Source organism: Aethina tumida, chromosome 1 (assembly GCF_024364675.1).
Source record: "Aethina tumida isolate Nest 87 chromosome 1, icAetTumi1.1, whole genome shotgun sequence".
Classification (NCBI taxonomy): domain Eukaryota; kingdom Metazoa; phylum Arthropoda; class Insecta; order Coleoptera; family Nitidulidae; genus Aethina; species Aethina tumida.
In genome coordinates this window covers 67,003,251-67,025,685 of record NC_065435.1, presented here as the reverse complement: position 1 = coordinate 67,025,685, position 22,435 = coordinate 67,003,251, and the positions used below count along the sequence as shown (strand labels likewise).

At 28.6% G+C, this 22,435-nt stretch overlaps 5 protein-coding genes across 8 annotated transcripts in view; 1 reads left to right on the top strand and 4 right to left on the bottom strand.

The window, feature by feature from the left end:
• Positions 1 to 22,435, top strand: part of LOC109608744 (titin) — a 74,356-nt gene that overhangs the window by 44,114 nt on the left and 7,807 nt on the right. For all 4 annotated transcript variants that reach the window (XM_049961557.1, XM_049961558.1, XM_049961556.1 and 1 more), the window contains 5 exons: positions 19,167 to 19,284; positions 19,865 to 20,122; positions 20,177 to 20,559; positions 21,929 to 22,205; positions 22,265 to 22,432. In XM_049961557.1, coding sequence (XP_049817514.1) covers positions 19,883 to 20,122; positions 20,177 to 20,559; positions 21,929 to 22,205; positions 22,265 to 22,432 — 1,068 coding nt within the window. In that variant the 5' untranslated portion in view covers positions 19,167 to 19,284; positions 19,865 to 19,882. The remainder of the gene's footprint in view (positions 1 to 19,166; positions 19,285 to 19,864; positions 20,123 to 20,176; positions 20,560 to 21,928; positions 22,206 to 22,264; positions 22,433 to 22,435) is intronic.
• On the bottom strand, positions 264 to 1,429 carry LOC126266523 (histidine-rich glycoprotein-like). The gene is made up of 3 exons (XM_049970681.1): positions 1,402 to 1,429; positions 826 to 1,342; positions 264 to 553 (listed from the first exon to the last, which is right to left on the bottom strand). The coding sequence occupies exons 1-3, from the start codon at positions 1,411 to 1,413 to the stop codon at positions 264 to 266; spliced, it is 819 nt and encodes a 272-aa protein (XP_049826638.1). The 5' UTR covers positions 1,414 to 1,429.
• LOC126266522 (uncharacterized histidine-rich protein DDB_G0274557-like) lies at positions 4,105 to 5,147 on the bottom strand. The gene is made up of 2 exons (XM_049970676.1): positions 5,136 to 5,147; positions 4,105 to 5,073 (listed from the first exon to the last, which is right to left on the bottom strand). The coding sequence occupies exons 1-2, from the start codon at positions 5,145 to 5,147 to the stop codon at positions 4,105 to 4,107; spliced, it is 981 nt and encodes a 326-aa protein (XP_049826633.1).
• On the bottom strand, positions 11,253 to 12,386 carry LOC126264294 (histidine-rich glycoprotein-like). Its single transcript, XM_049961559.1, has 2 exons — positions 12,334 to 12,386; positions 11,253 to 12,250 (listed from the first exon to the last, which is right to left on the bottom strand). Exons 1-2 carry the CDS (start codon positions 12,343 to 12,345, stop codon positions 11,264 to 11,266), a joined length of 999 nt encoding a protein of 332 aa, XP_049817516.1. The 5' UTR covers positions 12,346 to 12,386; the 3' UTR covers positions 11,253 to 11,263.
• On the bottom strand, positions 17,194 to 18,370 carry LOC126266519 (histidine-rich glycoprotein-like). Its single transcript, XM_049970673.1, has 2 exons — positions 18,359 to 18,370; positions 17,194 to 18,261 (listed from the first exon to the last, which is right to left on the bottom strand). The coding sequence occupies exons 1-2, from the start codon at positions 18,368 to 18,370 to the stop codon at positions 17,194 to 17,196; spliced, it is 1,080 nt and encodes a 359-aa protein (XP_049826630.1).

Here is a 22,435-nt window from a genome sequence, read left to right as displayed (position 1 = left end):
TAACTATTTTAATTAATTAATTTTAAGATTAATTATCGTTTTGTAAATTTGCATACATTTTAGATTGTATTATATTAAATTTTAAATATTATTTATTTTACATATTTGCAAACATTTTAATTTTTCTAAAATATTTCTTTTATAAAATTCAACTAGAAGCAAATAAATTTTGTAAATAAAAAATTATTATGCTTTCAACAACATTTTATTAAAACAAAAGCAACAAATTTAAAGGTTACCAACAACTAAAATCAACAATGTCTTCACCATTTTTTATGACTATGGCTGTGCTTATGTGACGAATGATGGCTGTGACCTTCCTTATGACCGTGACTGTGTTTGTGACCATGTTTGGCGCTTTCCTTGTGATGGTGCGAATGCTTGCCGGAATGTTTGTGACTGTGATCGTGGCCGTGAGAATGAGATTGGTGATGGTCGTGAGTATGGCCCTCCTCGTGTTTATGATCGTGGCTGTGGTGGCCGCTGTGGGTGTGTTTGTGGCCGTGCTGATGACCATGTTGGTGGGCTGAGTTGTGTTGATGTTCATGTTGTCCTGAGAATGATAATGTTAATTGTAATAATGTAATAATGCAAATTTTTATTGACACTTTATGTTGTTTGTTGTAAAAAAATAAATGTAGACTTTTCATAGAAATATTTAGTGATTGTGACTATGTTATAAGTATAAATAATATTGTTATATTAATCAAAAAATATATTTTATTCAAAGCGAATGAAAGTAAGACGAAAAAAACTTTTAAATTGGGTGGTTAAATTTAAATATTTAGATACTGATAATCAACAATATGATTAAAATAAACTTACCTGCATGCTCGTGTTTGTGACTTCCAACATGATCATGCGAATGACTGTTCTGATGGTCATGAGAATGCTGCGCGCTGTGCTGATGCGTGTGCCCACCTTGATGCTGATGACCGTGCTGCTCTTCGTGTTGATGCGAAGATTGATGTTTGTGGATGTGCTCTTGGTTGTGATCGTGCTCGTGCAAATGTTTGTGTTGATGATAGTGGACCTGCTTCTTTTTCTTCTTCTTCAATTCGTACAGTTCAGAATCGTCGCCGTAGGTATGATAGATGTAATCTTCCACCGGTTGGTAGACTACATGTTGGTTGTTTTCTTGCGCACTATTCGAGTATCCATAGACGTCTTGCTTCTTCTGTAGTTCCGTGGATGCTACAAAGTGGTTATTGTAAAAGGTCTGAAACATTCTATGAATGTAGGGATTTTCTCGGAAAAATGCGGCTGCGGCGACTTCCTGGTCATTTTGGATAGAAGCGGCTTCTACAAAAACGATTGTTGCGTACAACAAACTGATTGTCACCTTAAAAATAACCAATAATTAACCAGTTAATTTAATTATAATTAATTGTATTAGCATACCCAAATTCCCATGGTTGCTTACTTAAACTGATAGCTCACCAAGCTGTGAGTGAGTGATGCGTTCTGAAGAATGGATTTGGTATTTATATGGATCAAAAACGACTATCATTTAAGTGAATCCTTTTACGGCTTATGGATTTGCTTTTCAAACGTTTAAACAATTACAATCATAAGCGTAGATGCGGAAAAATTATTTACACTTTTACTGCAATTAAACTAATTTAATATGTATCGTCCAAGAATATCATTATAATTCTTGAAAACAGTTTATTCTAAGAGAAAAAAATATTTTTTTTTATTTATTACATGTAGTAAACTAAAATAAAAAATGCATTAAATTATTCATATCTAGTCATAATTTCATAATTATTAAATTTTATCTTCAAACTTAACAACCTTGCTTAACTTACCTCAGCCTAAACTAACCAACTTCATTTTTTATATAAATTGTAAGTTAATAAAATCATATTCATTAAACAAATTCAAATTCTGAAGTAAAACGTACTGTTGCATTTTTAAAAGTATAATATCAAATTTTAATTTAGTCTTTACAATAAGATCATGCAAAAATAATGTTATTTTAATAATATATCTATTAATTATAATAATTTATATATTTAAATTCATTATTGAATGGAATAATAAGAATATTTAATAATTTTTTGCATTTACGCACGCCATTGCAAATATAATTTTTAACAATTTCAAACGGTAATCAATAGTAAGAACACGCAAATCATTGTTTTATGTTAATTTCGTGTTAATTAACATCAGACGAAGCATCATTATTGTATTAATTAGTTCGTCGTTACAAATTAATCACGTTTGTTTATAGGAAGAATTGCTTCAACGATTTGAAATGATTGGTTGTAGTGTCAAAAGGAAAACATGTTTTCTACCAAGATATATACAAATCAATAATAATTTTATAATTTATTAGTATTTCCTAAATTTTTATGGTAAATTTTAAATTGTAAAGAATTTTTTGGAAGATAAAATAAAAATTGTAATAAATAAAAATCTCAAAACCCTTAAAAATTTATATTTTTATTTGAAATTTTAATTAAAAATTGTACGGGAAAATATAATTAAAACAGATATTTGTCACATTTTTGTGAGATAGAGAAAATAATAAGAATTTGCGTCCTCAACATATATTTATTTAAACTTTTTAAGTTTTTCCTTAACAAAAATGTACAACTAATAAAATAAATATTTAACTAACATACTTACACATTCTTTAGTTAATTTTGTTAAGTTGGTTTCATTTAATTACACTACACGCCAAATTAACACATAATTTTATAATTGGATTATTGTTTGAAAAGAATTTACGCGTTTTCTTTTCTTGTGATAAATTATTAAACATTTAAAAAGAAAATGATCATGCAAAAAATTATTTCTAAAAAATTATTTATATATTTAAAGTAAATAAAATTAATAATGAGTATTTCCCCCTTGGCTTAGAAAAAGATCATTTAAATTGTTTGGTGGGTTTGGAAATTGTATCAGTCGTCTACCTATCCTATCCTATATGTGCCCAATGGTATTAGGGTCTGGGAGTTAGAACTATTTCAACCATTCCAACTTATTGAAGGTACTGATGCACGATTCTGGCTAAGTGAGGTCTGGCATTGCAAATGGTGCAAATAGAATTACATGATTTTCTAAAATTTCCATAATGTACTGTTTCCATTTATGCCACAACAAATCATTATAATAATCACTATAATAAAGCATCTGTGATTATGAGAAAATATTAGCAAATCACACTTTACATAATTACAAAACAAACAAAATTTGTTAAATCCTTATTTTTAAGTGTAGTTTAGTTTAAATAATAAATACATATATAATCTAAAATATATAAATCTATAATATTTTTTTATACGTTTATTTTTCTCATTTTCAAAAAATATTAATAATAATTTCTATTTGTGTGGTGTGTTAATTTCTTGGAACAGTGTATGTAATATTAAAATAAAATTAATATTTTTTAAATAAAATTAATTTATTAAATTATTTTAAAGAATTAAAAATATTATTTTAAAGAATTAAAAATTAGATGGCGTCATTCATATTATCATATCATCACTAATAATAATTGAATAATTTGAAATCTCTACCCTCCTGTAGACAGCTTTAACTTTTTGATTGATATAAAGATACCATTTTGCTGTTTTAAACATATATTTTTTGTTATAAGAGGACGTAGTGGAGTATCGTACTTTTTTAAATATATTTAGTTAAAAACTCTAATGAATGCCCCAATATAATAAAATTTACCTTCTGATGCATGGTAGCTGTATATCAAATAGTACGTTTATATGAAATTATTTCTTCAAATGAACCCAATAATCATCATTAAATATTTATCTTACTTTTGTAACACTCTGTATACATAATAGTTTTAATATGTATTATTTCATCATTTCATTCACTACTTCCCTGTTTATTATACAAGAATATAAGCACAAGTCAAAAAAAAAATATCGTATTTATTTAAGATATTTGATTATTTATTTGTTTTTACAATTTTTGTTCTTTCCCATTGTGAACAATTTTATATATATTCAGTAAAAATATTGGTTTAAAGTAAATATTTGGTATATATATTTAAAGTTTAAAATAAAAGATAAAATTTATAAAAAACACCTTTATTTATAAAAAATAACAACAAATAACAACGAGAACAACCTAAATTCAATGTTTGGAGTGCTTATGATGGTGGTGGCTCTTGTGACCATGTTTGTGTTCATGTTTGTGGCCGTGATGATGTTTGTTTTCATGTTTGTGGCCGTGATGATGCTTATGCTCATTATGATGGGAATGAGAGTGATGATGGTCGTGTTTGTGGTCCTGGTGGTGGCTATGCTTGTGGTCCTGATGATGGGAGTGCTTGTGCTCGTTGTGATGATCATGCTTATGTTCTTGATGATGCTTGTGCTCGTGTTTGTGCTGAACATGATGTTGGTGCTTGTGTTCCTGATGATGCTGGTGATGATGCTCGTTCTTGTGGTGATGTTCATGTTTGTTGTGGTGGGAATGCTTGTGATGGTTCTCGTGCTTGTGTTCGTGGTGGTTATGGTGTTGATGCTTGTGACCATGCTCATGTTTGTGCTCGTTCTTATGTTTGTGGTGATGTTGCTGTTCATGCTTATGTTTGTGCATATGCTTGTGTTGATGGTAGTGCACTTCGGCATGGCTCTCGTGGTGATGGTGGTCGTGATGACTTTGATGATGTGCGCCACCGCCGCTTTCGTAGTCATCCAGATCGTAGTAATCTACGCCCCTTCTGTAGCTTCTGTCTTCTATTTGTTTTTGTGGAACGGGCAAAGCTAGCAATGTCGCTTTGGTTGAATAAGGCACGAAACTGGTGGTATCCACGAATTGATCATTCCTAGTGTTCTCCATGAACTGATCATCTTCTTTCACTGACTCCAAGAACTTGTAGTTTTTGCCAGCATCATCACTGTTAGCGTTTTCGAATGAAATGAACTCTTCGACGGGAGTGCCGCGAGGGTATCTTCCTACGTCGTCAATTGTTGATCCAGAGTTCTGCGGTAAAATCGAGTCGAAGGACATGTCCCGTGAGGTATCCCATTTTGAATCGACTGTTAATGGATTTGCCTGAACGGCGACGAAAATTGTCCAAAGGATGCTCGCTACTACCTGTAAAAGTTCACATTTTATCATAAGACAATCTTCTTTACTGAAAATTGCTTCTGTCTTACCATGGCTCCCATGTTGCTTTACTTAGCAAACACGCTGAGAATGAATATGTTTTTTTGGCGCCGCTGTTTTATAGTAAAATTTCTCCCCTTGTCACACTCCCGCTTTGTTTAAAGATACGGTACAGTAGTTAAGCGATCGTTATAGGTTAATTAATGCTTAATTATTATTTTATAAAATTAATAAGAGCAAATTATGGCTTTAATATTTTAACATTAGGAGTAGATAATTAATATATTCAAATTGAATTACGGAACAAGAACCTTCGACGAGGGCAATTCTATAATTGACTCTAATTTCAAATATTACAAGAAGATTAACAAACAAACGTACTCATTTAAATTAATATTATGGAAAGATATGTTTGTAGTAAAATAAGGAAGAAAGTCGAGTTCAGTTACATGGCGGTATGTGTCTCAGCATAATATAAATATTAATTTTACACATGCATTTCAATTATCTTATTTTCATGTTGATTTCTACGTAAAACTATAATTATCTTGTTGTCAAATATAAAAGGAAAAGAAACCTATTAGCTTTTCAGAAAATCAGAATGATTTAAGTGAAAACAGTCAACTATTGAATATATACATATATTAGTTTATGTAGTTCTCTTTGTAGAAAATTTATATTTTAATACCATTAGTTATGACAGTTTCTATAATATTCAGGTGCTAGTTTACAATTAAATCCTATCAAAGAAAAACAAAGTCAACCAAACTCTCAGTTCCGTCTTTCCCATTTACGCTACTTTAATATTATTAATAATATTATTATATTAATATAAATTAAATATTAATTTTTTTCTTAAAATAAATATAAATCCATATATATTTAATTAAATATTTTCTTAATAGTCACTGATTAAAAAAATAATTTAACCTGAATAGTCTTCATCTACTACCATCTAATTTACGGATTTTAAGGAAATTGAAAAAGTTGTATTTATCCTATGTAGTTTCGTAGAAAATTTCAATTTAAAAATATTATAATAAAATCAATTGAATTTTTCCAATCTTTATAAAAATTATGCAACCATGGATGTAACAAATAAAAAATATTATTTATTTTTTATGAATATAAATTTAATAAAAATTTAAATATTTTACTAAGAAACTAAACATTCATGTCCAAGATGTTAGAATTGAAGTTAAGAATTGTTTTCATTGATACTCTTTTCAAGAAGTAGGTTTATTTTTTATGTGAGAAGGATAATTTTTATTTGATCTGTATAAGATGATAAAAACTAATCCATTGATTAATAAATATTTAGAAATTACATATCATATTCAAATAATTCTTTCTAATACTTCCAAGAATTAATTGTTGTATGTATATGTTACGGCTAATGTGCAAAATTTGGCCTGTTCGTAAACTAGCTAGATAACTATAAGATAACTAAACTCTTATGCTTTTGTTATCATAAAATAATATAGGTGTTTATTAACTGTAATTCTCTGGCTAATTTAATTATTGTAATCTAAGTATTATTAAATTAAAATGTATGTAATTTCAGATGTTTATTTATATTTAACGTTTTCAGTATTTTTTTGTAATTTTTGTATGTATCTACGATATCAAAAATTATACTTTTTATATTAATCACTATTTTTTAGATACCCACTTCTATTGACTAATAGTTTGGCTAGTAAGGAAACTAACAGCTATTTTTTATTTTTCGTTAAATTAAAAATGGAGCAAGATCTTACTTAATGTAATTGAAATAATGGAGTATAAAATAGATAATTTGTTTATAGACCGATCAAGATAACTAATGTGAAAAGCATACTTTATATTATCATAAAATAAATAATACTCTTTGTTGTTCATAAACTACAATTATAATTCTCTGATTAATTTGATAATTATAAATTAAGTAATATTAAAATAAAAATATAATAGTTGAGATTGAATGTTTTTTTTTTCAATATTATTTCTTCGTAATTGTTGTACTATATGGCTAGTATCTATACTGTTAGCTATTTTGATTTTAGACGTAATTTCGTCTAAATTAACTAGAATAAAGTAATATATCAGGTACTATAGTTGAAATATTTAAGAAATATAAAATACACAGATATATTATATACCAATATAACTAATGACAGGTATACATTTTGTTATCATAATATAATCAACATTTTAACTGTTTATAAAATACAGCTATAATTCTCTGCCAAAATCCATTGCCATAAATAAAGTAATATTAAAATATAAATATAATTTCTTAATGTTTATACAACTGAACAAAAATCTAGAAGATGCATTTTCAATTTTAATATACGTAGGTTTTTTTTATTACATATATTTGTGTTCAATCTGAGATTGAATGTTTGTCAACAGTATTTCTCATTAATTTTTATATGTATTATTGGCATCGATACAAAAAAAATTATACTTTTATATTAATCACTTCTTTTTAAATAGTGTTATGTTAATGAAATTGTGTTACATTTTAAAATAGCTAACAGTTTGACTGGTTTATGAACTAGCTATGTTTGAGATTACACATTATTTTACTACTTTTTTATTTCTATATTCAAATTTATTATATTTTAAATAATTATTTTCAAACTTTATTCACTTTCTTATAACATATTATAGGTAGACCACAGATAGAAAATAAATTCATTAATTTTAATAAAAATATGTATATTAAATGTATTTCTATAAAAAATGCAGCAAAAATTAATAAAATTATAGATATGCTAATTATCCTATAGGAAACCAAATATAAGAGGTAAATAATTTTTTTCAATAATAAAAATTAATAGCTTAATTATCTAATCACAATTATAAAGAAATTAAAATTAAACTGATTTTCTACCATAAAATATATTTGAAAATGTAATAAATCAAGAGAAATTCAGAACAAATGTCGTAATGCCATTAAAAAATGTTAAAGCTCCTTCACTTGAATTACGTAAAAATAAAACTTTTATTACCATTGGTTATACCCTAATATTGCTTAACATTTAGATGATACGTTTATCATATGTTATGTTATGGATATTTTTATACATTGGATAAATTTATTAAATTAAAACTCTATTAGAATGATGATTTGTTTGATGTTTGACAAAATAGTTTGCCGCTGACTATAAAAAAGGTTATGAAAAGGTGAATCCGTTTTTAAATAAATAAATAAGAAACGTTTGTAAACTTAATAATTTTTAATAACAACGACACATTATAAACAATTCAACGAAAACAATACAACAAGCTTAAATCTAATTTACAAATTCAGTGGTGACCGTGATGATGTTTATGGTGACTTTGATGTTTATGGCCGTGCTTATGCTCATGTCCGTGATGATGTTTGTGCTCGTTATGATGATGATGTCCATGTTTGTGTTCGTTGTGATGGGTATGGCCGTGATGATGTCCATGTTTGTGGCCGTGGTCATGATTGTGCTTGTGGTCTTCGAGATGTCCATGTTTGTGACCGTGATGATGACCGTGTTTATGTTCCTCATGATGTTTGTGTTCGTGTTTGTGACCGTGATGGTGTCCATGTTTGTGCTCATGGCCGTGTTTGTGGTGATGGTCGTTTTTGTGTCCATGTTTGTGTTCGTGCTTATGGCCATGTTTGTGATGATGGTCGTGATCGTGTTTGTGACCTTCGTGATGGCCATGCTTGTGACCATGGTCGTGTTTGTGTTCTTGTTTATGTTTATGTAAATGGTCTTGTTTATGACTGTGTTTATGTAGATGTTTGTGTTGATGGTAATGTATTTCGGTGTGACCTTCTTTGTGACCATGGTGACTCTCATGACCATCTTCATGCTTAAATTCACTTACATCGTATGGTTCGACTTTCTTGTGATAACTTTGAGTGGTGATCTTCTCTATTTGTTTTGGTCCCTCTAGATTAAAGCTGGTCTGAGTTTTGTAGTGTTTAAAGCCTGTTGTATCCAAAAATTTTGATGTAACTTCAAAATCTGTATCTGCATATTGTCCGGTTTTCTCATCTGACGAGAGTTCTTCATGCTTATTTTTGATGTCTTCTGTAAGTTTGTCCATTCGTTGTGTTTTTATGTTATCACGCATTCCGTATCCATGGTAAGTTATCACGTGTGGTTGGTCGTTGGATGAAAAGACCAAGGAACCAGATACATCAGCAACAGCGCTGTTAAATAACTCAGTTTTCTTAATATCATTAATGTCAATTGGAGTGGATCGCACGGCAAGGAAAACCAAGAATAAAACACTCGCTGTTGCCTAATAAACAATAAATAAATTTAAATATTAAATTCAATTAATACGTAAGTTATACTGTTTTTTACCTGGACTCCCATGTTGCTATTTGTTGAGCGAACAAGCTGAGAATACAATTTCAATAAGGTAAACTGTGGTTTTTATACTATAAGAATTCGTCGAAAATTGTAATATATGCTCCAGTAGCCCCTAGATTATAATTATTATTATTTACGTAAATTTAATTAATAATATGTTATTCATATTTCTAATTAAAATCTTAAAGAAGTGCATCCGGATATCTAGTGAAATGAAACATGTAAATTGCTATTATGATTTTAAAAATCTTGATAAAAAGTGTCGAAAATTTATTTGAAAAAAAGATCATATTTATAATTTTATCTTTATTCTTTAAAAAAATACTATCTTTACAACTTATACAGTTTAAACAGACTAGAATAGTTTTCATTTATAATTTTTAGTGATAAAAAATAATAGATTAAATACTTAATAAAGTTGGTTGAATAAAATGACCAGTTATTTAAATAATATAAATTTAATAACCGACTCTGAAATATAAAAAAGTGGCTTGTATTTTTAAAAATTATCAGAATACTATAAATGCTATTTAAAAATGCCAGATAATGAATATATTATTTCTTTTTTCGGGGTTAAAGAGCAGAATAAACAAAGAAACTATAAAATTTTAGATTTTCCATCTAATTATACATTTCATGTACATTTATGTGTTATAACACATAATAAAATTAATAATATGAAAAATATTTATAAATTGTAATATATGAATATAAAAAATTAAATAACAAAGAATTTTAAATAATAATTTTTTATTCATAGTTTAATTTAGATTGTTCATTATTATTATTAATTATTTTCATTGAAAGCTACATCAGATTTATAAAAAATAGATTAAATAGAGAGTATTAATCTTATAAGAATTATTTCATTGTCTTAATTTAATTAACAAATTTTAAATTAAAAATTTTTTGTCCACAAATAAATTACATAAGTAATAAAATATATAAACTTTTTCATAAAAAAATAGTACAAATAAAAAACTAAAATTATTTTATATTAATTTTTCGTACTATAGATCTTCAAACAATTTCGGTCTAATATAAAAATTAAAAAATATTAAAACGAAATATATAATAAAAATCAAAAGTATAGTTATTTTTATATTAATTCTTGTATTATAAATTGATTTAAAATTAAGTTCTAAAAATTTATCGCAATTAATAAGAACTGTAGCAGAGGTAATATGATAAAATTATTATATTTAATATGATTTTAAAATGGTTTCTTTGATACTCGAATAATAATTATTACATATTAATTACAGAGACAAATTTTACTGTACTTTCTATTAATTATTGATTTTTCTCGGGTATTAACTATAACGTACAAATAATAAGAAATTTCTTTTAAATTACGTACTTGCTTAATTTTTAATTAGTAGAACTATTGATTACATTTACAATTTACATAAATCAATACTTGTACAAACCCAATTATGGTTTAATAAATTTAGAGTTTTATTTTGGTTTAAACTAAACTGCAGTGAGTGTAAAAAAATTTAAACATGAACGAATCGCTTTTATTGGTTGTCTCACAAATTTTTTTCTAGTAAAAGTAACAGTTTTTGTTTTACACTTAATTTGATATCATTTTTATGAGTCAATTTAACATTTATTGTTCACGAGTAAAAGGTAAATTTTCACCTTTTTTTGCAATTATTTTAGATTAAACTTTGCTTCATAATCTATCAAAATATATCCAGATTCTAACTACTAATTTTCTAAATAAAACGAGGTAGATTTAGTAAAATAGTAAATATTTATTAACAAGACAACAACATAAAGAATAAAAACAACAAAGAAAGTAACAATCCCCTAATTCACATCTGCCACTTTTAGTGATGGCCATGATGATGTTTGTGGTGGCTGTCATGCTTGTGTTTGTGGTCGTGTTTGTGTCCATGATGATGCTTGTGCTCATTGTGATGATGATGGTCATGCTTATGCTCGTTATGATGATGGTGGCCGTGATGATGATCATGTTTGTGTCCATGATGATGGCTGTGCTTGTGGTCCTGGTGGTGTTCGTGTTTGTGACCGTGATGATGTCCATGTTTGTGAGCCTCGTGATGTTTGTGCTCATGTTTGTGGCCGTGGTGATGTCCGTGCTTATGTTCGTGACCATGTTTGTGATGGTGTTCATTTTTGTGACCATGCTTGTGTTCGTGCTTATGGCCATGTTTGTGATGATGTTCATGTCCATGTTTGTGACCATGTTTGTGTCCATGCTTGTGGCTATGGTCGTGCTTATGTTCGTTCTTATGTTTGTGGAGATGCTCTTGCTTATGCTTGTGCTTGTGGAGATGTTTGTGCTGGTGATAGTGGACTTCGGTATGGCCTTCCTCGTGTCCGTGGTGGCTCTCGTGGGCGGCTTGTTCTGGTGCGTGGGCACTTTCGTATTGGAAGTCACTTACATCATAAGGTTCAGTTTCCTTGTGGAAACTGCTTGTTGTAATTTCCTCTACTTGTCTTGGTCCTTCCAGATTGAAACTGGTCTGAGTTTTGACATGTTTGAAACCAGTTGTGTCTAAAAATTTGCCGGTGTTTTCCAATTCAGGGTCGTAACCAGTAGATTCTATCGATGAGAAATCTTCATAAGGAATGTCATCTGAATCTTCGTAGTTGTCATTCCTTTTGGTATGAACCTTGACTGTATTTGGATTTGCATGAAGTGTGATAACGTGGGGTTGGTTCTGCGCGATAAGTAAAGGGGTGGGAATGTTTGGTACAGCGCTGATGATTGGTTCGATTGCCTTCAGCTCATAGTTAAGTGGGTTAGCCCTCACACTGAGAAAGACTAAACACAACACACTCGCTGCTAACTGAAATAATAATTTATTTTAATTAATTATTTATATAAATAAATAATACGATTAAAAACTGTTAATAATTGAATTCTTCTTACCGGGACTCCCATGTTGCTACTCCTAGAGCAAACACGCTGAGAATAGTTTCTTGTCGGTAGCGCTGTGTATATATACTTACTTTGAACATAGCGCGGCGGTCAATTATATAATATGCTTCAATGATCATTAATAAATTAACGAATAGAAATTACCTCTTTTAGTTTATTTATTGTTTCAACAGGTTAATTAAATTTTAAGTGTGCTTATTGTTGTGTGTAAATAATATTATATTTATTTTACTGAAATTAGGCACGGTCAATGAAATTTTTATCTTAAATATACATACATACACATATATATTGTGTCGAGTTTTATTATTTTAATTAATATAATATATATTACGTATGTATGTATGTATTCAATAAAAATTTGAAAAATATTATTACAAACTTTTAATACTATAAATTTACTTAAGCAGTAAGAAAATACCAGATGTATATTAGTGAAAGTCAAATGAATTTACTCAAAATAATTTAAATAAGAAAACAAAAGTTACATATTTTGTGAAAGACATTTTAAATATTTAATACGGTTCTTTTTTATTTGAAATTACAAATTTTCAATTTAACATAATATGTAATCATATAATCGAAATAGGTTTCCTTAAATTAATTAACTTACTTTTGAAATTTATGGAACGGATTAGAAAAATATTTTTTAAGATTAATCTAAGAAATATTCCCATAATCAATATGTAAATTTAATTATTAAAATATTGAAATATTGAATATTGATTAAAGTTTTTCATTATAAAATAATGTTGAAAATAATATATTGTTTTTACATTTGTTTGTATAACTTATTGAACTTTGTCGTGTCTGCAAAATACTCATTGTATGCAGCGATGTTCTCTTTATCTTATAATTTTAATGATGAAAAAATCACAAAATATGTAAATTATTAAGTTATTTATTTTTGTTAATTTTAATTCATATCACATTAAATTGAAATTTAATGTAATTTAATTTAATGTATTTATTTAATACCAGTGATAAATAAAATGTATAAAAAATAGTGGTTTATTTTAAATTATAAAAAATTTAAATACTTTATTTGAATAATTACTCACTTCCTTATGTATATTTTTTATATAGTTTTACTTTCATAACTAGAGGAAGTTTTTCTTATATTTTGAGTGTATTTAGCACAAAATATCTAAGCAAATTTTGTATGCAAACATACATTCATTTGAAAAAAAAAACCTTTATGAAATTATTTAAACAAATTTAATTTTAATAAACCTTTTATTGAATTGAAAATATTATTAAATATTATTATTAAATATTATTATTAATATAGTTATTTGAACATTCCAATATTATAACTTATGTAATTAAGTTTAATATTTAATAGTTTAATTTTAATATTTAAAATATTTAAAGTAAAAACGCATATATGATAAATTATTAAAATATGAAAATGCTTCGATTGAATAATCACAATTTAATATTTAAAGATAATAAATAGTAACAATTATTATTTCAATTTTAGAAATAGAGAAATTTTGTGTAACTGATGTATTTATATATCAGGTAGAAAAAAAGTATAATAATAGTATGATCTTGTATGGAAATATATATTTAATTGAAAAAAGTTTTGATAACACAATTTAATTAAATTTAAGTTTAATAAATTTTGTATTGAATTAAAATTATTATCTACATAACAATTTTTATTAATGCAATTATTTGAAAATTCAAATATGTTTTAATTTTAAAATATTTAAAGTAATAAATCTATTATTTATTTTTAATAGTAATTAATAATAATGTTTTATAAATTCCAATTTTAGAAATGGAGGAATTTTCTTTTATATATTTGTGTTATTTATCACTTATAAAAGCGAAATTTGCACGTAAATTTACATTTATTTGAAAAAATCTGAATAAAATAAATTAACTAATTTTAAGTAAAACACATTTTTTTATTTAATTGAAAATATTCAAATTACAATTTGTTGTAATATAATTGTTTAAACATTCTAGTATAATAATTGACTCCAATAGTTGTATTTGATATTTGATAGTGATAAATCTAAAACAACAATTTTCTAATTCTAGAATAGTTGAAGTGATAAATTACACATATTCATTAAATTATAAGATGAAAATATTTAAACATTTTAATGGAAATACCACAGTTTCTTAATATCTATTTTTTAATACTTAAAACTAGTAACTAATACCAACGTTTTATAGATTTCATTTTTAGTTACAGTGAAATTTTCTAACTGATAAATTTGTATGTCAAAATATTAAAAAAAAATAATAATTAAATGATAACTAAATTTAAGTTTAAGAATTTTATATTGAATTGAACAAAATATTTATATAACAATCTATATTAATATAATTATTTAAACATTCTAATACATCTTCTCTGTGAAACAATGTTTTCCTTTTTTAATTTTAAAATTTTCAAATTAACAAATTACACATATTCAATAAATTATTAAAATATTGCATATGGATTGGATTAAATAATTACAGTTTTTTAATATCAATTTCTTAATATTTAAAAATAATAATAACAATGTTTTATAAATTTCAATTTTAGCAACATTTTCTCGTATGTTTTTAATTATGAATGATATATTTATATCTCACTATATGTAAGGTAATTTTGTATGTATATGTACAATTATTTTAATAATTTAAATAAAAAAATAACATTCATTTACAAATTTTAATTTCAAAAGTAGGAAGTTTCTCTTATATTCTTTTAGGGTAATTTGGGTGTACTGAAGTCGAAAAACGTTCATTTCTTTGTCATTTGTGCCATTTACCTAATTAACGGTATATTTCTGTTTTTTGATTTATAATTTTACTTTAACTAGCCTACGGAGTGAACAGAAAACTCGATCGAAATTATTATAATTTGTTAGAAAGGCAATTAAATTACGCGTCCAACGGTAATCAATTCGTTTTGGTTGTATAAAAAATAGTTGAATATCTGAAATTTATGATAATTATCAGTCATTTTAGTCATCTAAATAATTCTTCCTTAACAATAAATAATTCCAATATCCTAAGTATATATTGTTTTTCAATTATAAAAATGGCTGATTTACTGAAAATTTAAATTGTCAAAATATTAAATTCATTATTATACAAAGAATTGACAGTACATATTCTAATCTAGCTTCTATGTGTAAATATGTTTTCCTTTTTTAATTTTAAAATTTTTAGATTAACGATTTACTCATATTCAATTAATTATTAAAATATTGAATATGGATTGGATTGAATAATAGTTTGTTAATACCAATTTTTTAATATTTAAAAATAATAATAACAATGTTTTATAAATTTCAATTATAGCAACATTTCCTCGTATATTTTTAATATTGAAATATTATATTAACAAAGGGTCTATTTTGTAACATTCTGATTACATATACCGAACGAGTTAAAAGTTGTATTATAACCAGATAGTTATAATTTTAACCCAATGTCATATTCTGTAACGACTGATTTTATCTTTTGAATATTTTTAACTTAACTGTATATTGAATATGTTATAATACAGAGTGGTATTAGTAGGGTTGTGCACCTATTTACACGTTTTTGTTATTCGAAATTGCCAATTCTAATAGCGTAAAAAATTATTAAATGAAAAAAATATATAAATTATTTAAAAGGAAGTTAGGTGAAAAAGCTAATTAGTAGTTAATAATTACAATATTATTGAAAAAGCAAATAAAACAAAGTATAAAAATTAGTGGAACTTTAACAACACTGTCTCATCATCTTCTTTTTTAGTGCTTTTACCTGGGGTTATTTTAGAAAAATGAATAAATTTTTTTAAGCAATATAATTTAAAAAATGTGTTGTCGATCAGTTGAAACATCATGGAAATTATGACTAATTAGTCGAATTTCATTTCTAAAAATATATGTATTCATGTTAGAAGAAATTAAATTTGTATAATTATTCAACTTATCGCCTCCTTCTTTCACGAATATTTAGGTAATTACGTGCCATAATATATCGCAGCCGTTTTTAATAAAGTAATATTAAAAAATGTTAAATTTGAATGTCTGAAAACCTATATAAAACGCACAGAAAAATAAATAGCTGATCGATAGTGGCCACTCATTAATTAATGAAATAACCATAGAGTCATATTTATCATTCATCAAAAGGCATGCCGATATACATCTCGTTTTAACCCGGTGATTTTTCGATATCGACTATAAATTTAACCATTCTTGGACACACATATTACCACCATAGGTTAAAATCGGTCGATGTAAAATAACCGTAGAATATTTTTAACCAAAAAGTTACAAAATAGACCTCTAAATATTCTATATTAATACTACTACTACTACTACTTCCACTAATCTATCGTTCAATTCAATGCTTGTATTATAAATTTTTCGTAATTTGTGATTATCTTTCTCAAGTAGAATAGTATTATTAGTTTAATATTCCAATATTGTTTACAAATAAGATATTTGTGTTATGTATGTATGAATGTGCATCATTTTTTATGAAATTTCATATTAACCTTTTCAGGAAGTGCTCAATCCAATGGTGTAGTTTGATTAGCTATAAAAAATTTGTTAATATGATTTCTTCAATTTTTATGCCTAAAAAATTATTTGTGTTGGTTTTGAGCAAAAAACGTGACATTTTGTCCATATGCGTATATTTTCATGGTTTACAATTAAAAAGTTTGTTAAAATCGGACAAAAATTACTAAGGTTTATTAAAGACTGTAAATAATTTAAAAAAAAATAAAACTTCAGAATTGTTTTTTTTTTAATTATTTTATTTGAAACATATAACAAAAAAGCAAACTTAACAAAAAATGCAAACTTAACAAAAAATATACAACACTTACAAATCACACAATCAGTGCTTTTTGTGCTTGTGACTATGTTTATGATGACTATGGTGTTCATGCTTATGACCATGTTTGTGGCCGTGTTCATGCTTATGACTGCCGTGATGACTGTGGCTGTGCTTATGGTCATTATGATGCGAATGACTATGATGATGATCGTGTTTGTGATCTTGGTGATGGCTGTGCTTATGATCCGAATGATGAGAATGAGAGTGACCATGGTGATGATCATGCTTGTGTTCCTGCAAGTGATGATGATCATGCTTATGATCTTGATGATGGCTGTGCTTGTGCTCTTGGTGATGCTTGTGATGATGCTCGTTCTTGTGGCCATGCTTGTGATGGGCGTGATGAGAATGATGATGTTTGTTCTCGTGATGATGCTGATGCTTGTTATGGTGCTTATGTTTATGACCATGTTCATGTTTATGTTTCTGTTCATGTTTGTGCATGTGTTCTTGCTTATGATTGTGCTTATGTAAGTGTTTGTGTTGATGATAGTGAACCTCTCCTTCCTCTTCCTCGTGATGGTGGCTTTCGTGTTTGAAGCTGCTAACATCGTATGGCTCTACTTCTTTGTGATAGCTTTTGGTGGTAATCTTCTCCATTTGTCTAGGACCTTCTAGGTTGAAACTAGTTTGAGTTTTATAGTGTTTGAAGCCCGATGTGTCCAAGAATAAATTTTCATCTTGAAATTCATTGTCTTGGTAGTTTTCGCTGTCGGTTTCAATCGAAGAAAACTCAGTTTGCACTTTGCTGTCTTCTTCAGGAACAACTTCGTACACATATCCATTATTATATTGATTGATCGGATTGCCATCTTTATCAACTGCATCTTCCGCAGTGAAATGATAATGTTTAACATACGGTTCATAATTTGTCGCTGACGTTTGCAATACTACTGGTGTCGCGCTGTGTTCCACTGAGATTCCTTTCGTTTGATCGAAATTCTTCGCAGGTTCCACATAGTACTCATAATTCGGCTCCAATTGTCTTCTAGTAGACCCAGTGGATTCCTCCTCTACAGGTTTGCAGCTAACCAGGAGTAATCCCAGACAAAACAAACTCGTCAACACCTAAAATTATATTAAGTAGCATTAATAAATGTCAATAAAGTAAAAAATGATTGTGTGATTGTGATCATGTTTTTTGGTTGTTTGTGATTTTATTTACCAGAACTCCCATGCTGCCAACTGAGTTGAGCAGTACACGCTGAGAATGGTGCTTTCAAAGTCAAGTGCACGTTTTATATTGTTTTATTCCTTCCCTTACCGGTTTTCTGTGTTAGATGTTACTGCACGGTTCGCTGCGTAAATGAATAACGCGATCAGGAACACTTAAACAATTCAAATAATTAGAGACCAATTACAATAATTATTCTAAGTTAATCCATAATTAAACACGTATGTTTATTTGTATAATTAATAATCGAAAGTCTGCTCATTTTAAGTCAGTGATATTCTAGTTCTGCGCTTTTTTAAATTATGCGTGTCGAAGCTTTTCTTTTTTTTTGTTAGTTTTAATGAATTCAATTGCAGTTCATTTAACTGGTTTATTTGAGAAAATGTATCGGTGTTTCCGGAATTAAATCTGAATAATTAATTTTGTATGACTTATGTGCATATTAATAATAAGTGATTAAGAACTGAAACAAAATTAAATTTCATGTTTACATTTATTGATTTATTACGTGAAAATATATGTCTTACATTAATAATTGTGTGTACAGAGCCACGTTTTATTTCTTTGAAAAGTAAAATAGATAACCAAATAACAATTAATGAACTGTGGCAGTCTCATAAAATAAAGAAAAACTTAATGAACCTGGAATTTTATGCTAAAAGAAATTGTATAATTGGGTTAGAAATTTTATTGTCTAATTAAATTAAGAAAGTATGACAATATTTAATTGGTTCAGTTTTTTTTATTACCTAATTTAATTTGTATCTTTTGTAATCTACATATTTAAATTTGTTTTCAGACACCAATCAACAAGGCTCCCTGGTGCAGAATTTACTGGCAGTAAAGGATACGGACCACCTTCTCTTTCTCCCTTTATTAACAGTGGAAACATTCCTATAGATAAATATAAACCAGAAGTAAGTAAGAAAAAATAATAATAGTAATATAATAACATGGTGTCGATTAATAACTCTTCCTTATTTTCACACTTTTCCAAGTATTTTCTAAATACTTTAATTGAGTATTGTTTATTAAACCAACAATGTTAACAAGCAGATTAATTTTCTACTCTGCCGACACTAAATTTCTTAGCAATTATTGTGCGCTGTCGTTAATTAACATATTTAAGTAACTTATTAAAATTTCCCGGTTTAGTAACTGCCCTAACAACAATCAATAGGTTTTATCATGCTTATGTCGTGCATAAAATTCGCAATTAAATTTAAATAGAAACGCCTGTCCGACATAATCTAGACAATTAAGTCAATGAACTTAATTGCGTTTTCTTAAATATGCTGCAAACCATTTTTTAAATCCGGGAAGTCGATTGATTTCCACCTTGTTATGAGATTGACCGACTGCATTAATGATAGCGTGTTTCAGAAGAGTAAATATGAGTAGCAATAGTCATTTTAAGGAAATTTACAGTTTACAAAAAATGTACTTTTGAAAAGAATTGCTGGAACCGAATTAAAAAATTTTTATTAATATTTTCAGAAGCAACAATACAACAAGATGGATCCCCCGCAATGCGTGCAAAACGCCATGATGACCAAGGATAAGAAACCATTCACCTACACCCCTAGCGGCATCAACCTTAGCGAAATCAAGTCGCCAAGGCTGAGCAGACGGATAGAACGAAATGCGAACTTCGACGGCGTCAGTCAAGTACCCAACCAACCACCGCCACCCCAAAACCACGGACCGCTTCCGCCCTCCGCTCTGGCGGCCATGCAACCCCAAATGCATGTTCAGGTATTCCGCATCTAAATTGATACAAAGCAGCAATGTAAAACCGAATTTTAAAAGGTATTCCCATCTGGTCCGCCGCCACCTCCACCAATGGGAGGAAGAGGAGGCGCTCCACCGCCACCTCCACCCCCAGCTAACGGCCCTCCACCGCCGCCACCACCTCCAAGTCAGCCTTTGCCCACGCAGAAGGTTATGACCGGCGACAATCAGGTTCTCGAGCGACCGGACATGACCAAGATCATTCCGGATAATCCGATGGCTCTGCTTAGGAAAACTGGAGGTCCCAAGCCCAGGAACTTCGTTGACGAGATGTATCAGAACGGTGCACCTCAGGTGAGCCAACCTCAGATGCAGTACGCACCTCCGCCGCAGCCGCAGGTGCAAAAGGCGGCGCCTCCGCCACCACCCAGGTCTCCAGAGAACGTCAGAGAACCTCCAAGGTAATGACTAAATAATAATTATAATATTGTATATACTAAGTACTAAGCGATAAAGAAATTGCAACACCAAGAAGTGGTGTTCAAATTTAATATTATTTTGGTAAAACATGGATTTTATAGCAAGAAGTACACGATTAAAATTTGGAAACAAAATATCAAAAAGATTTTAGATTATATCTAATAATTTGGTTAATTATGTGTTTGTCTTTCGATGTTATCCAAACACTCCCTGACAGGCATTGATTGGCATTGGTCTATTTCCTGTTGAGGTATAGTATCCCAAGCTACCCGTCCTTCATGTCTTAGAACCTCCAAAGTCCGTGGGGGCTAGAGTAAATTTCATAGCACTTTACTCGTCATATCCCAAACATATTCTATGGGTGAAAGGTCAGAGCTAGCCATCAGATTCACATCTGTAACTTCAGAAAATTTAGCCTGGCAACATGAGTTACAGCATTATATTGCTGAAATATTTGATCCCTTGGACGATTAAGGTAAGGAAGGACATTCGACTCCACTACTTCCTGAAGATAACCTTGCGCTGTCATTTTGCTTCTAATAATGACTAAAGACTACTTCCATGAGCAATAGCACCCCATACCATAATGCCCATTGTTCTCCCCGACGTCGTCTGACTCTTATTTGCCCATTATGTCCACCCAAACAAAACGAATAACAAAATTTATTTGCATTGTGGTAAAAATAAGTTTACATGAGAAAATCAAACATTACCAAATTTTAATCATTTACTCCTTGCTAAAACATTTATGTTCATCAAAAGAATATTAAATTTGAACATCCCCTTCTTAAAATTTAAACATTATTTTCTTGCTTGTGAATTGTTTTAATGTACAAACCATCGTCAGGAAATTTACACATTATAAGAACAATTAACATAAAACACAAAATAAATAATTAGAATTATATTTTTAATCGACACTTTACGCATTTCAAGTCCACGAATGGATAGGAAATAATGTTGGGACGGAAAAAATAGTCTACCTGATCAACTTGATCACTTAAGAAAGAAAAATATAGAAAACCAAATGATTAAAAAGAAAATAATTAATTTATTTAATCTTGGAAGTCGAAATTATATTGAATATAGTCTATAAATAAAAAACTTGATGACGATCAAATGAATTTAAACTTTCCGCCATTTTTTGTTTGATACAAATCAAGTTATCATAACCATAATTATTACAGATCTTTGTTGATATTCTTACAATGAGAAAAATAATGAAAATTAATTTTATTAAATAAGAATTTGAACACTCTGACGTTGTAAGAAATAATTTATTTCCAATATTATAATACAAATTTTAGTTTTACTTGTTAACTGACTGACTAATGAACTATTTGAATTTAGATATCAACCACCAGTTATCGAAAGAGCTCCTCAACAGTCACCACCAGTTCATCAACAACAGCCTCAGTATCAACAACAACAACCAAGATCACCTCCAGTCCAGCAACAGGCTCCAAGAACTCCTGAAGTCGTTAAGCATGTACCGAGTTATCAAGCGCCAGTTATTGAAAGAGCACCAGTTTCTCCCAGACCCGCTCCCCAAGAACCACCCGCAAAGTCCGTTAATGTTGGATCGCTGTATATACCGCCAGTTAATCAACAATCACAACCACAGCAGGTGAGTTTTATACACAATTTAATCGCATTCTAAATTAATAATAATTTTTATATATTTAGAGAGTAGTTTCTCCTCCTACACCACCACAAAGATCTACTGACAGTCCTGTCACCATTTCGCCTGGCACTCCGCCTTTGAAGCAAGCACCAAGACCATGGCAACAAAAATCTCAGCAGCAAGAAAGCGTACCGGAATGGGCTAGACGTGACGTTGCTTCAGAACCTCAGGTA

Coding starts and splice junctions, on each gene's coding strand:
- LOC126266523 (XM_049970681.1), bottom strand. Junction 554..825: donor TCACAAACACGAGCATGCAG/GTAAGTTTATTT, acceptor TATCATTCTCAG/GACAACATGAACATCAACAC.